The sequence below is a fragment of the Psittacula echo genome (assembly GCF_963264785.1).
Source record: "Psittacula echo genome assembly, chromosome: 1".
Lineage (NCBI taxonomy): Eukaryota > Metazoa > Chordata > Aves > Psittaciformes > Psittacidae > Psittacula > Psittacula echo.
Window position 1 is genome coordinate 60,580,023 of NC_137735.1, and position 15,930 is coordinate 60,595,952.

General features: G+C 40.3%; 1 protein-coding gene across 17 annotated transcripts in view; it reads right to left on the reverse strand.

Moving 5' to 3' along the window:
* ADGRL3 (adhesion G protein-coupled receptor L3) overlaps positions 1 to 15,930 on the reverse strand; it is a gene marked incomplete at its 3' end in the record, with an annotated part of 327,501 nt that overhangs the window by 166,390 nt on the left and 145,181 nt on the right. For 13 of the 17 annotated variants that reach the window (XM_080613904.1, XM_080613917.1, XM_080613911.1 and 10 more), the window contains 2 exons: positions 5,568 to 5,582; positions 2,990 to 3,790 (listed from right to left, as the gene is read on the reverse strand). In XM_080613904.1, the coding sequence (XP_080470030.1) occupies positions 2,990 to 3,790; positions 5,568 to 5,582 (816 nt within the window). The remainder of the gene's footprint in view (positions 1 to 2,989; positions 3,791 to 5,567; positions 5,583 to 15,930) is intronic. The other 4 variants (XM_080613903.1, XM_080613905.1, XM_080613916.1 and 1 more) reach the window with 1 other exon arrangement.

The window sequence follows — 15,930 nt, forward strand, 5'->3', positions numbered from 1 at the left end:
AAACTCACAGAAAATGTTCAATCACTGTGAAGAGCAAGAGGATGGGATCCCTGCCTTTCCTATAAGCTAAGCGATCCCTGGTTCCTCCCATTTTTCCTGGATGGTTTGGAAAATGACTAAAAATGCTTGATTCTAAGTGAACTGGAGCCCCCAGCACCTGTTTTTATTTTAGATAGCCTTGAAATGTATGATACTAGAGATTTCAAAAATGTTTCAAACATGTTACTGCCTATTTAGATAGATAAATATATTACTTTTTTTGTTAAGATCAATGTTTGGTTTTTAGAGCTCTTCTCCTAAAACTTTCACATTTAATTGTCTTTTAACAACCAATTTGTTCAACCCATCAATTTTATAACCTTTCTTTTATTTTCTAATTAAGCAAATGTTTTTTACATATTTTACTACTCAAACTGTAACCCTATGGAAAATAGCTGCATTGAACATTGCCATGCTGTAAACAAACACTGGTAATTTTGGAAGGGGAGAGGGGAAACACATATCCACAATCCACTCTGTAAAAAAATAACCAAATAAATAACTAAATAACATATCCTGGTCCTTCACGGCTTTCCTAGTGTTGCATTGGCTCCTGTTCTGCTCTTTGGTGGACGAGCTGGGCTTATGCCAGCCATGCATTTAGTATTATATAGAAGTCAACGCAGCATGAAATTTGATGCTAACCAGAAAATGTGTTGCACTGAACTTGGAAAAGAAAGATTCACACAGACCTGGTCTCCTGGCTCCTTTCTGAAAAAACTAAAACCAACAAAAAAACAAAACCCAAAACCCCAAAACAAACATCCAACTACAGTCAAACAAGTGTTACTCACTTATTCAATTCAAAATCAGTGTTCCTGTTTGACTGACTCATAACGTTCCTACTAATCGGGCTGTGAAGGTAATGGAGCAATAAACTCCCTTTGCAAAGGTATTTTTCTTCACTTCAAAATGCCTTGGCCCATTTGAGCTGTCTCAGCGAAAATTTCACTTGCTCTCAGAGCAGTCTTCTCAAAAGTCCTCAAACCCCATAAAATAGTGAGGTAATGGGATCTTTATGCATTTCTGCCAAAAAGGAAATCCTGGCAATTTTCAGAGAAGAGAAATGCATGTAGAATTCAGCTTTGTCCCCACATTACAAAGCTATCAAAAACTCCATGAAAGAAACATCAGAAAAGACTAACCAGATTCTCTGACACCACTCAAAGCCAAAAACAGCTTCAGCTTTCCATCTGAGGTGCTGGGGGATTTTAAATTCTCATCCAAACATGAATGAAATGAAGGGGCTTCAAACAGTGACAAATCAAATCCTTGCACATCACAGACTTTCAGTCTTCTTCCAGGTTTTCACCATCACACTAGTGAAAAGGGGGAAAAACATTTCCCTTTTTACAGGAAAGCACAAAATTTGGGGTTTTCACTGATTATGGCTTTTTTTTTTTTTATCTTAAAGATGATGTTACTGACAAGAGTCACCACATGAAAAAGCAGCAGTAGAGAGTCTGGTGCAATACCTAGAAATATTTCACTGAAAAGGAGAGAAACTCTGAAATAGAAGGGCTGCAACTGATTTTCACTCCTCAGGGATAACCAATAGCTCACAAATTGCTCTGCTTCACTCCAGTACTCAGAAAGTATATGCTCATCATTAAGTTGGGAGAATGAGAAGTATTACTTCATTTTTTGCCCATCTGAGATCTTGCAGAGGTCAGCATCATTGAAAGTGTCCCTGCTCTTCTCTTAACAGTCACTCGGTTTTGTTCATCTGCCTCAAGATTTCCTTCTCTTCTTCCTTACATTTTTGTATAAAAATGAGAAAGTCACTGCCATTTTATTACTTTTATTCCACCCCTCCCCTGGATTTCATATCCACAGTTTCTTTCAGCATCTCTTGATCCATTTTTTATACACATAACAGGCTGCACACAGGAAAAAAAAAAGCTCAGCAACAGAAACCTCTCAACTTCTTTTTTGCAACTTGAAGTCCTGAATCCATTCATCCACTTCTGAGTTTCTTGATGAACAAAAAGAATGTTTTGGAAATTGTCATTATGAATCAAATAGTTTACTGTCCAAATGACCTTAATTCTGCATTTCCTCTTACTTTTTCAGCCTTTCTGAAGTGCACAGTCCAGCATAGAAACTACCTGATAACTACATGAGCAAATGCTGCTTGGAAATTCTTGTACTGTCATATGAATTTGACCACAATATAGGTTAAGTCATGCCATTAATACAGTGCCAACTGTGAACATAATACTGGCAGAACAATGAAGAAGTTGGTGAAGATAAAGGAATATAACCCAACTAAGCAATTACCAGCATAATTTCTAACAGATAAACGGTGGAAAAGCTGGGAATCCTCTAGGGGACTTTCTTTTAGAGAAAGTACAGTGAGTCATCAAGCACTTTGAAAAAGAAAGAGAAACTTCAAATAACTCAACAGTATGGAAGTTTTCATTCTCAATTCCTGTCGCAACTCTAGACATACACTACTGGGTGCATGCTCACATATGCAATTAGCTTTGGCTTCCCTGAATGCCTGAACTCGCTCAGCTTAATTGAATGAAGTCATTTAAACTGGCTGGCATTTTTCCCCTGTTTGCAGTGATAGCATCTTCCATGCTTTGTTTTGCCAAAATTCCTGCAGAACGGAAAATAATCTGATGTACAGAGGATAATTCAGTTAAGGAGAAAAGACTGCTATCCCTGTGATGCGAACAAGAGTGTGGACATTTGGAGACTGTTTCAGCTTAATTACAGGTAATACATAGCACACTCCTTTCTCCATTTCATTTCAAACTAAGTTAAAAAAAAAATATTCTGCATGTGTTAATGTCTTAATATCCATAATAGGCATTGTGGTGGAACTTAATTTACAGAAACATAGACATATCAGTGAGACAGAAGTCTAATTCAATTTTACACCCTATTTGCAAGAAAGATAGAAAGCCCGATTCAGATTGTGTCTCAGTATTAAAGGCCTTACCTGCTCTGCTGTCCAGTGGGCCAAAATCCAAGGAATATTTCACAACGTGATAGTTGTTCCATACGTAAAGGAGGTTGTCCCGGGGATTATAATCCACAGCAGCAATATACTGGTAGGAGTTTGGAAAGGGTACATCCACCATGCTATCCTTGCTTTGGTCAGTGTTATATATGTAGTCTATTTTATTCCCTGTGGCTTCATTGTCGTCATCTTCATACACAGACTTCACCACATACAAAATCCCACAGATCATGAAGGCGTTAGAAGCTGACCTCTTGTCATAGGCAGTATCCCACGTCCCTTCAATCCTTAACGTGTAAGGGTTTAACTGGCTAATGACTATTTTGCCATTATTTTGTTCTGTTGCATAGATTACCCACAGCCCGTTCTCGTCCACAGCCAAGTCTATATCAGACTTGCCTCCCCAGCGGTAGGGAGAGGTGTCATGATAATTCGCATTAGCTATGATAGCCTCCCCGCTTTTTATCCTTGTCCGCAAGTCAAACTTGACTATGTTTCTGGTTCGTTCCTTGTTGAAGAACAAAGCCCCATCATACACCACGAACCCTGTGCCATCCACCCGGTGAGGGAGTTTGTAGGTAGTGGTTGGTCTCCCAGCAATGAAGTCATCCTTGGAGGAGTACTCCGTCAGTGTGTCCGTCCGGTACGGTGTCCAGGGCATGTAGTAGATCTTGTCAGATGCCTGCAGAGGGTCCTTGCACCAGGCACCAGACTGGTGGTCAGATTCAAATAAATGTTCGCTCTGGTATACTCCTTTCAGCAGTCCAGGGCAAAGAAAGACTGTTGGAGGGGAAAAGAATTTAAAACAAAAGAAACCAAAGTTAATGAGTGGTTGGCTCAAACATCTCAACAGCTTCTAGCTCTGGAGCAGAGGATACTTGAGATCAGAGAAAACTCAAAAGCAATGCCTTGTAGCTGAAGACTAGCTGTCCCACTGGCCATGCCTCTAGAACAAGATTTGCTCCATCAAACTGATTTTTTTCTCCCTGCTTTTTCTATCAGCTGCGGCTCGTTTTCTTATTGCTTTTCACATCTGTTTTTACAGGTGCACTTACTTGGACTACTCGCCTTTGTAAACTCTGAAATTAATATGTGCCCCCAAAGAATTTCTTGCTTTGTATTTCCATTATATTCTGCAGTGAATTTGTACCTACTAGGTGAAGGGGTAAACTCCCAAGGAATTGATTCACATATTTATTTGAACAATCCACAGAAAAATGGCCTAGAAATGGAAATAAGAGAGAGAAATTCCCATCCTTACAGCCCAAGCAATATGAAATATTTAAAGGGTACCAATAGCAAAGCAGAGGCAAAACCCTTAGCAACTCAGAAGAGCATTTAAAGCAAAGGGAGAAGGGAGAGTGGGGAGGAGGGAAACATCCGTCTACAGATCTGTAGTATAACTAGAAATGAGGCTTTCAAAGCTGCTACAGGACACACAAAACATGCAGTCCAAGCAATTAAAAATGAATGACGTATGGATGCTGAAAAGACAAGGAAGGAAGGAAGGAAGAAAGGAAAGAAGGAATCAAAAGAATAAAGTTCACTGGAGAGGAACCCAAGGTCTAGATTTTAATCAGTTAAAAAATGTCCTGTTAAATATAGTAGTAATTCAAACTTAAAAACATATACCTTCTATTGTTACATGAGAGGAGCACAGAGGAGCAGTTTGACTAACCGGAGTGCTTTGCTGCTCAGACTTCAGGGGGGTTGAGAGGAGCCAGGGCACGCCCAGCACCTGGGAGGAGGCTCAGACGGTGCCCAGCTAACCTTGGCATCGTGGGAATGCCAACGCCAAGAGGTCAGCCAGCTGGACGGGGAGACAAAAGGAAGGATGCTGTGGAGCAAAACTGGCTCGCTCAGCCCTTGTCATCCCCAGTAGCATCCTCCTGACCTGAGGTGCTTCACACGCTTCAGGAGGAGAATAGTGATTGGTTATTTGTAATGCTAATCTCCATGAGCATGAGTAGTACAATAACCATGACGATGGAATGGGCAGCAGGGAGGCATGAAGAGGCATCCCGCCACAGGCTTCTGGTAACACAAGGCTGGCAGATGGAATCCCGTGTTCGTGCTCCCTGGTTGGAGCGTAACCAATTATTTTCAGAAATGCAGAAATTGGTAATATCCTCTGGAGAGCGAGACAGGAGGAAAATAAGATTTAGTAACTGGTGTGAAAGTATATTGCTCTATTGGAGTCTAAGTAACCACCCAGAGTTGCTGATAAAGCGGTGCTGTTTCCAAGAAGCTTTTATGGCATAATTAGATATACTTATGCACATACATATGTATGCACACTTTCCAAATTCTTTGGGACAGGAAAAGAGTGAGTTACCTAAACCTTTGAATAGAAATTTAATAGAAAAAAAAATGTGGCACTGGTAAAAAATTTCAGCAAAAATGAGTTATCTGGTGAAGTTGAGCAGCAGAGATACTAAATAAACTTTAACAAAAAAGTAGTGAGAATTAATGACAAAGTATTTCAACTAAAACGTTAAACTGTTAAATAACAGCCTATACATAAGTAATATATATAATTTAAAAGGTATTTAATTACCTTTTTGTTCCACTTCTATTGTAGAGAGAGAGGTAAAGAGAGAAAGGAGAAAAGAGAATAGATTAATGGTACTGTATTGGCCAGGTACTTTTCTTCACCTCTTTCATATGAAAAGGAAGCTTTATTAATTTACTTTAGTATGTGAACATTTTACATATATGTATAGATAAAGCCTTTCCTCTGATATACACTGGACAATATGCAGACAAGCTGAACAAAATACAGATAAATTTTAACTTTACAAAAATTTTTAAGAAGAAAAAAACCCCAACACTTGGACCATATCAAGCCCCAAAATGAACTTTTTGAGATACCTTGTCAGCAGCAGCCTTGGACTGGTTTCATAAAGCAAAATGAAATACTCATACACTGAAATATGACTGATACAGATTTATGTATAGAAGAAAAACTCCAGTGAGAAACTTTATAGAATATACATCTTCATATATTTCACCAAAATCCTGTAAAATAGAGATCCCTACTTTAAGCAGGAGAATATTGCCTTCTGGCATGAATATATTCCCTTATGACACAAACAGGCAACTTAGGGTAGTTAAATGAAGCACATTGTTAGGTGTTTGTAGAGTCCTGCCTATGTTTCAGAGAAACAACCTTCAGTAGGACTTGGAAGAAAATAAAATTAAACACTGTCATACTTATATGATTTACAAGATCCTAAAGACTTACATGCTAACAAGTTAAAAATATCTAAGCACTATTTAAAAAGCCCAACCCCGTAACTTGCTGGATATTTTTATGTGAATTATTCACCATGCATAATAATGCTGCTGAAGAGGCTGCATCCCTTTGGACAAAGACCTTTGCAGTCAGAATAAATAAATTTAGTGCACTTACTAATTGCTAAATGCTCAGTAACAGTTTCTCTGCAGCTAACAACCTCCTGCAAGAGGCCTTGGAGCCGTCATCCAAAAGCCCCCTGCAGTCGTGGCACAGACCCCTTCTTCTTACAGCATCATGGGGCACCAAACAGCTTCTGCACTCCCAGTCTTGGGGTTTGCTATTTCTGCAGGGCCTCTTCTCCAAGACTGTAGGAGAAGGCAGGCCTCATAAAATATCACCGAGGGAGAAGCGAGAACTTGCCAGCAAAACAGTATGGTTTTGACAGCTGAGAGATCTCTGTTCAGAGAAGCGAGACAGGAATGCAAAGGTATGCACACGCATTTTGTTTTTACTTGCCCAGAGTTCACCCTGGCCTCTTCCAGACTGAGACACTTGCCAAATGACTGTCCTCCGGTGCTGGGACTGCAAATCCCTTTGCATTCAAAAGTCTCATTCACTTGGATGGGAAACTGCAAGCTCAATGGAAGAATGATTTCAGGCTAAGACTGCAAATGCATTGACTAGACATGTTAGGTCTGCACTTTGCCGTGCAGGGAGGCACACATCCGGAGCCAACTGCAGCTCCCAGAATGAATGTTTCCAAACTTGAACAGCCTTTTTTATTTGGGCTTTGAGTCTACCTCATAACAGGTTAAGGTTAAAGGCAAATGTTTTCACCATGTGGCTGTCAGGCCTCTAAGGAGCAGAAATGACACATTTCAGTGCAAGCACCTGGTTTTGCAAGGGAAAGAACCAGCAAGATTAAAAGGCACCAGACCCAGAAACTGAAGAAACCCACACAGCAATTGCTCTCTCCATTTCAGGCTGTGGCTGGCCACAGTTAAGTAAGGTATGCAGAAAAACATTAGATATCCTTGGCAAAAGCAAGAAAGCAACGTGACAGATCCCCAAATATATGGCTTCACACTGGTTCTTCTGGCTGATGGTATACTGTACCTCTGGCAGCCTAGAAGGTAGTAATTTATGTTTCCAAACGAGCAAAAGCTTTTGTAATACACTCGAACAACAGTGTGATATTGTAAAGCAGGAAGAGAGAAGCTTTTGCAGGAGATAATATATTTGCGACCAGCTAAGCTGAGTGACCTGAAGCACTGATTACCCTTCTCCTGAATAGCTCATATGTGTTATTAGCAGTCAGTGCCATATCCAGCTCTCTTATAATTCCAGACATGGTATGTGTTTTGGTGACCTCCTGCATGGTGCTTTCTATTGTAAGTATCATAAATACGTATTTTGCTCCTGCTGATTTAAGACTTAATGCTTTTGAATTTCAATAATTACTCAGCTTTTATCGGGATGTCAGATTATTCAAACAGGTTGCACGGGAAGCGTGGAGGATTCGGCTCACTGAGCAGTATTAAAAGGAAGGGTCTAATTAGGGTCTGAGTATCCCTTCAGTTCTGCAACATCACTGCAAAACCATCTTCATAAAGTATTGGAATTTCTTTTTTTTTTTTTTCATTATGCCCAATTACAGACAATTTTACATCTCTGCAATGCCTGTGCCAGTCTATAGAATTTAAATACTGCTTATAACACAGGAGGCATCTTACCTTCCTGCAGGGATCTACAGAAAAAGCAGACATATACATTTATTTCTCTTACAGTGATATCTTCCACTCCTGCTACTGCTGCATTGGAGCAGAACAATGGTATTTTACCTCAATTTCCTATGCCGGCTGCAGGCCAGTGCCATTGGCTTAAACAGCACCAGAGGCCCAGTGGAAATCAAGAAACATTTGCCAGGTTTGAGGGGAGTTACAAACAAGACATTCCACATAACCTGTTTTTCTGCTGTTTTTCTTTGTACAGAAGAAAAACCAACACCAATGTGTGATCATCAGCCATTAAACCTACTCCCAAGCAATCAGGCAGATTTCTGTCAGCCATTCAGAGAAATCACACAAACAAATGAATGACATACTCTTAGTACTGATGGACTAAGCCTCTGAAAATACTCTAAATTTTTGGCACAATTAACACTTGAACAACATTAACTGCTCATTTTCTTACCACCACATTGAGTTGCACTCAACTGTTTAAGGCATAAGCACAGTGGCAGAGTCCTGTAGAGAGTTCTCTCCTTCACAATGCTTCAAACCCACAACAGCAGCACAAAACTACTGTGAAAAAAATTGTCTTAAGGTCCTTTCCAACCCTAACTATTCTATGATTCTATGACCTGAGTACAGGGGATGCTAAAATTGTAAAAGTAAGCAAAAAGTTGTGCCCTGTGCTTTGCCAGCTGTTTGTTTTGTTTTGAGGACAAATGTTTAATAGCAGAATAAATGACATCCACTATCTGTTCCTGTCCTTCAGAGGTCAAACTGATTTAATATTCAGAGACTCAGTGTTAAACACATAGTTAATGACAATATAGAAGGACTAAGAAAACAAGATTTTGAGGCTGATCTTAGTAGATCAGCATGCAGTCTCAGCCATGCTGAGGGTGCTTCATGCCAGATGTTGTTTACCACGGCATCTTGCCTCCACCAGCCAGCTGGACCAGAATGCATGGGAAGGTGAAGCTGAAAAGATTCATGGCACTAGGGAACCAACTATGGAGAAACATTCCCAAAGGGCACAGCACTGGCCTTGTGCCCTGCCTGGATAAATGACCCATGGTGCAAAATGGTGACCATTGCATAGCCGACTCACTACTTGGCTCTGAGTCCTGTTGTGCTGCGCTCAAGCATTGAGCTCCCTTTAATAATTAAATGAATTCTGGAAGTTGCCTTGGCAAAAGGGTTCCTCATATAAGGATGGTCTGGGATCTAGACCCTTTATTTTTCTTTCTAATCCCTAGACCCCAATCTCCTTGTCCATCCTTGCGCTAACAGGAAATGACTCACAACTCTCTCAACCTTTGACTTGAGGGCTTCCTTATAGTACTCACAGAGAGCTCTTCCAATTTGCTTGTTTCGTCTCAATACACACCCACCCACTCACCATCTGTGGGTTTTAGGTTGAACAGGAACATGTTTTTGAAGCCACAAACCTAGCAAGGCACCCCAAAGCACATCCATATAGAGTCTGCCTGGAAATGAAGGCACTCTTCCAAAGACAAGGGCTGGGTGCTGAAGTCTCAGTGTTCCCCTACTAAAAGAAGGTTAAAGTGAACAAGAGACATGGTCAAAATTCAGGGCACCAAAGCACATGTTGACAACAGACTTCCTTTTAGCTATTAAAAGAGAAGGCAGTAGTCTAGGCAACTAGGCAATATACAGGAAAGGGTGGCATCAGATTCACAGCATGTCCAGCACGGTTCATCACGGATGACAGGACTCCGTAGTCAGTGCTAGAGAAACTCTGTCCTCTAGGGTGTAGGAAAATCTGCTGTCGGGTAGGATGTATTCCCAGTCATGCTAATAGTAATAAGGAACATGAAGTCCTGAGCAGTTTCTCTTTTCAGCACCTAAAACTTAAGAAAGCTGTTGAGGTCTCTGAGAAAATGCAGCAGTTGACAGATCAGAGCCAGCATTAGAATGGAGCACAGGTACTGTTGGAGGGTCATCAGATTCTCACTTGTCCCTCTGGTTCCCCATCCCAGGACCCAGCCATTGAGGCTGAACAGGACCACACCTGTACACATTTCAAACCTATAGTGCTCTATTATCATGAAGCTCTACTGTCAGGAAACACAGGTGGTATGTAGACAGATCTCAATTGGGAAACACAGTTTAAGGAAAGCTGAACTCCGCAGCACCCTGATCTAAGATAAATTTATCTAAACCCAAGGAATGAATCATAGAATCACAAAATGGTTTGGGTTCTAGTTCTAACTTCCCTGCCATAGACAGGAATACCTTCCATTAGACCAGGCTGCTCAAAGAACTGTTAAAATATGAAAAAATCTGAGAATACTCTTCTTTTATTAATTAGAACTTAAACTACATTCAAACTCCCACATACAGTTTGCTAGAAGCACAGTTAGCTGGCTTGGCATTTATATGACACATGCTGTTTTGGCAGCCTAAAGTTCAAAATGCTGCAGAAGTACCCATCTCTGCTTCATTTTCTTCTCCTGACACATAATTAAAATGACAAAAGAGACCACATAGCCAAGCTCAGCATTCACTCCATGAAGCACAGATGCAAACCAAAGAATATACCACCATTTGTCTCATCCCCATGCTCCTTCTAGGAAAGCCTGGAGTCCTTCTGTAGCACAGGTGGGTGGTCACTGGACCCTGAATGCCCTAATAACAGAAACAGTCACATCCACTGAAGCAAGCTGTAGCCAAGAGAAGGTCAGATGGCATTTTGCCTCTAGACAAAGGAACAGCAACAACACCACGATGGTCTTTGGTCTCAGTCCCTTCATTGCAGCTATTCTTGCTTACAGAAGACATGGTGACCAGCCCCCATCCCATCCTCCACATCAAGATGTCCCCAGGCCAGAATTTACAACTAGTCCTGTTAGCCTCAGTGAAGCACTCATTTCATGAGCTTTTAATGTGAAAAAAAAAAAAAGCCCTCTTGGGTCTTGGCTCAGGAGTAAACACAGAGAATGAAAGAATTAGGTTTTCTAAGACTACTTTGAACATACATACTGTTGCTATCTTCCCATTTGTGCCACCTAATCCCACTTTATTATGATTTTTAAGTATTTGTTCCCTCCTCAACATGACAAGTTTTCTAGAAATCATTTCCCTTCCTTTACAGAGCAAGAACAATGTCAGCTTCCTTTGGCAAGGTACAACAAACAAATACATAACAGACTGCACTTCATGCCCTGCCACTGCTTTACCTGGGGGATCTTCACCTGTACCAATGTCAAGTGTGTACATGCGCTTACATGGGGAACAGAGCCCTGGCTTTGCAGTCCAAGAGCAACCTGACACTTGAATGTAAAGCACTCAGGGCTTCATTCTTCAGCCAAAGGAATGAAGAAATTATTTTTATCAATTATATTGCACTGAATTAGCTTTCTCATGGCTGACAAATTTCTGTTAGGAAAGAACCACTCACATTTTGAGCCTTTCCACTGCAGTTCTCCACCAGACCAAAATTATTCTGAAAACTAAGTTTTAAAGTTTATTTAGGTTTAAATGATTATAATGGTGGGACCCACTCAGTCTGTAACATTATTTATATTTCCAAGAAAATTTAAGGTTTCAATAAAAAGTGTACTTCCTTCTTCTTGACTGTACATACCTCTGTGTGCACATTATACTCCCTCACATAAGGCTGGGAAAAAGAAAAAAATAAAATCTTTATTTATTGCACAGGAGAAATGCTTGCCTTTTACAGCATATGAAGTGCTAATCCTTTATTTAATAAAAGGGAGGAATAATCTTACTTGCTCCATTTCCAAATTACATTTTACATATAATACCCAGGCACCAGCGAATTAAGGTGCTCTACAAGTAACCTGCATTACAATTGCTTCATGTAACACATTCCCAAAATTATCACCTCTTAATTAATTTCACTGTGAAGTACAGATACTGGAAATGTCAATAATCCATAAATGCTTTCACGAACCACAGCCTAAATTAGATCCTTAAGTATGGTATCTATAGATTTGCAGAAATCAAAGCTGTCGTTTTTCATAAGTGGATTTTTTTTTCCTTACATTTCCATTCATCTGATAAATTCATGAAACCTTTCAAACCATTAATTTGAGCTTCCTTAAAATGTCAGTGCTTTCAATCTGCTTTTTAATACATAATAACTAAATGTAATAAATGTTCACTAAAATAATACTAAAGATTATTAATGTTAAAACACCTGTCAGTGTAACTCACAGTCATCAGGACCCAGGAAACCACTAATATACATTAACTCTTGTCCACTAGAGGTTTCTGTGAGATGAAAAAAGTTAGTTTCCTACAAAATTGCCCTGTGTATTATAGATCAAACTTCAGGTTATTTGGGAGGAAGCCATCTTTTTGTTAGACATTCATATAATGGATGACAGGCATCAGAGTCCTGAGTCATCAAATGGACTCTCCCCCAAACCCAAGAAATAATGAATGTGTTTCCATGGCACTGTCCCCTCAAGGTCAATTTTCTAGGAACTTAAATACTATGGTCTCATTTTATAATTTTAGGTACCAAAGCACACACAAAAATATGCTTTTAAATATTTTGTTAAGAGAAAAAAGAAAAATCAGTCTTGCAGAAGGCCAGTGAAACTTTGGGATTCTGAGTTTTGGGGTTAAACAGCAAAATCCCTTTCATGTGTCTAACCGTGCAGGAACTGCTGCTATTCTGCAGAACAGAGATCAGTGAGAGAGCTTTTAGTTTTTAATGGTCCTGCAAACATTCAGATTTTCTGAATTTCCATGGAAAATTTCTATTCTTTCTTTGCCTCTTTCCTCTTGTTATTATTGCAGGTAGCAGTCACAGTGACTGGCTTCTCTGAAGAAGCAGACACTTCATCAACTTCAGCAGATACTGAATGTGATTGTGCTGCACTTCTGAATGTATTATTCCAAGAGGTAAATATGTTTTTCTCAAGTAAAGATAATTCACTTAAGATATAATGAGTTCTGAAATATACAGCACTGAGGGAAGGGGGGGGGAGGAAGTAGCAGCAAGCATTGTTATATTCTAAGTTCATCTTCAGAAGAAATATCTGACATTTTAATGTGCATAAATCTCTTCTGTACTTGAGATTTTAATTTCAGAGAAGAGGTGTTGGTTGACAGAAAGCTCATTATAACCCAGCAGTGTGTGCTCACAGCCCAGAAAATCAACTGTGTATTGGTCTGCTTAAAAAGAAGCATGGTCAGCAGTTTGAAGGAGGTGATTCCACTCTCATGAGACCCTACCTGCAGTGCCCTGTTCAGCTTTGGTGCCCCCAACACGAGAGGGGTGTGGACCTGCTTGAGTGAGTCCAGAGGAGGGCTGCCGAGATGATGAGAGGGCTGGAGCATCTCTTCTATGAAGACAGGCTGAGAGAGCTGGGCTTGTTTAGCCTGGAGAAGAGAAGGCTCCAGGGAGAGTTTAGGGAAGCCTTCCAGTACCTAAAAAGGTTCTACAAGAAATATGGACAGGGACTTTTTACAAGGGCATGTAGTGACAGGACAAGGGAGAATGGCTTTAAGCTGAAAAAGAATAGCTTTAGGTTAGACATTAGGAACTGTGAAGGTGGTGAGACACTGCAACAGTTCTCACCAGAAGTGTTCAAGGCCAGGTTGGATGGGACTTCGAGCAACCTGGTCTAGTGGAATGTGTCCCTGCCCATGGTAGGGAGGTTGGAAAGAGATGATCTTTAAAGGTGTCTTACCAACCTAAACCATTCTATGATTCCAAAGATAAAGGAACATGAAAAAACAGTTCATCCCTGTATTTGGGAAACAAAAAGGTTGTTTATGCTAGTCAAAGTGTGTTTGCTAGAGCACTGGCTCACCACAATCACAAGCAGAAAAATGAGCCAGGCAGAGTTCCGTTGTGACCTTGTAGCTAGTAGCATATCCCCCTGCTGTCACCAGTTTATAAAGAAACCAGCAGTAACTTCTTAATACACTGCAACTCTCTCAACTTGTTATGCACCAGAATTTTTCTTTTAAATTTGTCAACTAAAAAGAAGCAGCAAGATGAGTTAGCACAAGAGGGGAAAAAAAGGACCATACAGGTACTGAGTGAAATTCAATTACAGCTACAAGTCATCCAGCCAAACTTTCCTTGGCAGTTGGCCTCTTATTATTTCCAGCACAACAGCAGATGAGTGAGCTGCCTTTAAATTACAGCAGAATCAGCCACCTGAACATCATTCTCCCATAATGAAGAAAAGAAAGAAAGAAGTGAAAACCCAGATCCAGTAAGGCAGGTAAGGGCTGCAGGGCTGACCCTCTGCAGCACTTTTTTGTTAGCAACACAGCCCTGTGGCTAGGATGAGCAAGATGCGGAGATCTGGTCCCTCCAATGGAAGTATGAATTAAACTTCATCCAGGCTGTAAGCTTCATCATAAAAGGGGAGAGAGGCATTACTGTTCATTACTTACAGCTCCAGGTCTAAGAAGGTTAAAAAAAAAGACAGCCAAGCATTTTCCAAGAATGCTTATTTAATGGTGCCTCTCTGGAAAAGGTCTGGGCATAAAATAACTACTAAGATGCTGCTCCTCTCCATCAAGACAGTATTCTGTGCACACAAAGGTGGGCAAAAAGGTGCTGGCACCAGGGTTTGATCCTCAAGGGCTGTTGGGTGTAGCTTCCCAAGGCAGGAACCTATGTTATACCTAATTCCTGGTGCTGCAAGCTTGGCATGGGAGCACTCAAGATATGGGGCATGGAAAGACAGACCGACCGAATGGTTAAAATACAACGAAACAGGTGTTTTGGAAATAACTTTGCCTGGTAAAATCTAACCCCAGAGAGCTCTTGTAAGTACGTTTGAGTCTAGGTTTCACTGCCCTTGGTCATTCAGTTCATGTGTAACTGGGTTGGGTAAACAGACCCAGGTAACCACCCTACTTCTTTCTCCTCCTGGGACATAAAATGCATGGAAAGATGACTTGGCAAATAGGCACATGTAGCTAATTAAGAATTACTATTATTTGCATAGCTCTTTACATCTTCCTTGCCAAAAGAATTGTAAACGTTCCTTGCCTGAATTAAAAACGAACAAAAGCCTGAAGTTCATTAAAGATTTGTCCTCGTTCAGGCATGAGATAAATCTGAGATGTCAAAAGCCTGACAGAGCCATCAAGGCAAACATTAGGTGTCTTGCCTTAAGCAATAAGCAAGAAGGGAAAAAATGTCTTAGGTGAGGGGATGCTGAATTAAAGCTCAGTGTCTTTTGGTCCAATTTCTCTCCAACGAGGAACAAACTGTTTGTCATCCTGCCAGCTATGAGACTAGCTATAAAATAATGGATTCCACAGGCCCAAATGAGGCTAATCATGATTGCCAAGGCATGTCTATGCTGTGAGAAGTGAGTGAAATTTGATGCTCTTCAGAGAAAACATTTTTTGAAAAGCTCTTTGCTCTGGAATAAGCCTTGGCACTTACATCTTGGAGTATCTACCATATTTCTTGTTTGATTCCAAGGCATATTGCTGACACCAGCTGCTATGGCTGAGTTTCCTCTAATAATGCTTTGGTAGGTAAAACTCCACTTCTTTTAAGCTATTGAGAAAACAGCAAGGGCAGGATTTTGTTTCAACTGACTCTCTCAATAGTACTTATTCTTAAATGTCTCCAATTGGATGCTGTAGTAAAATGCCCATCAAAACAAAAAAAAGGATTTTCACAAAGCCAAACAACAAATCAACACTTCTTTTTCTTCCTCTTCTCTGAACTGGGGGAACACCTATAAAGTAGCTGGAAAGGTGGGATTTTATCACAACCACTTTGGAGAGCAAGTGAAGACCAGGAGCCGTTAGACTTCTTCAGGAACTGGTCCTTTAGAACAAGATTTTAAAATCTGGTGTAAATTGTAACATCTTCTATTTAAAAGAAGAAGAAGAAGTAAAAAGTAAAAAAATCAAGGTGTGACTTACAGCATCTTTAGGTTTAAATAATTAATGCAAGTGTGCTGTATGTGTGTGTG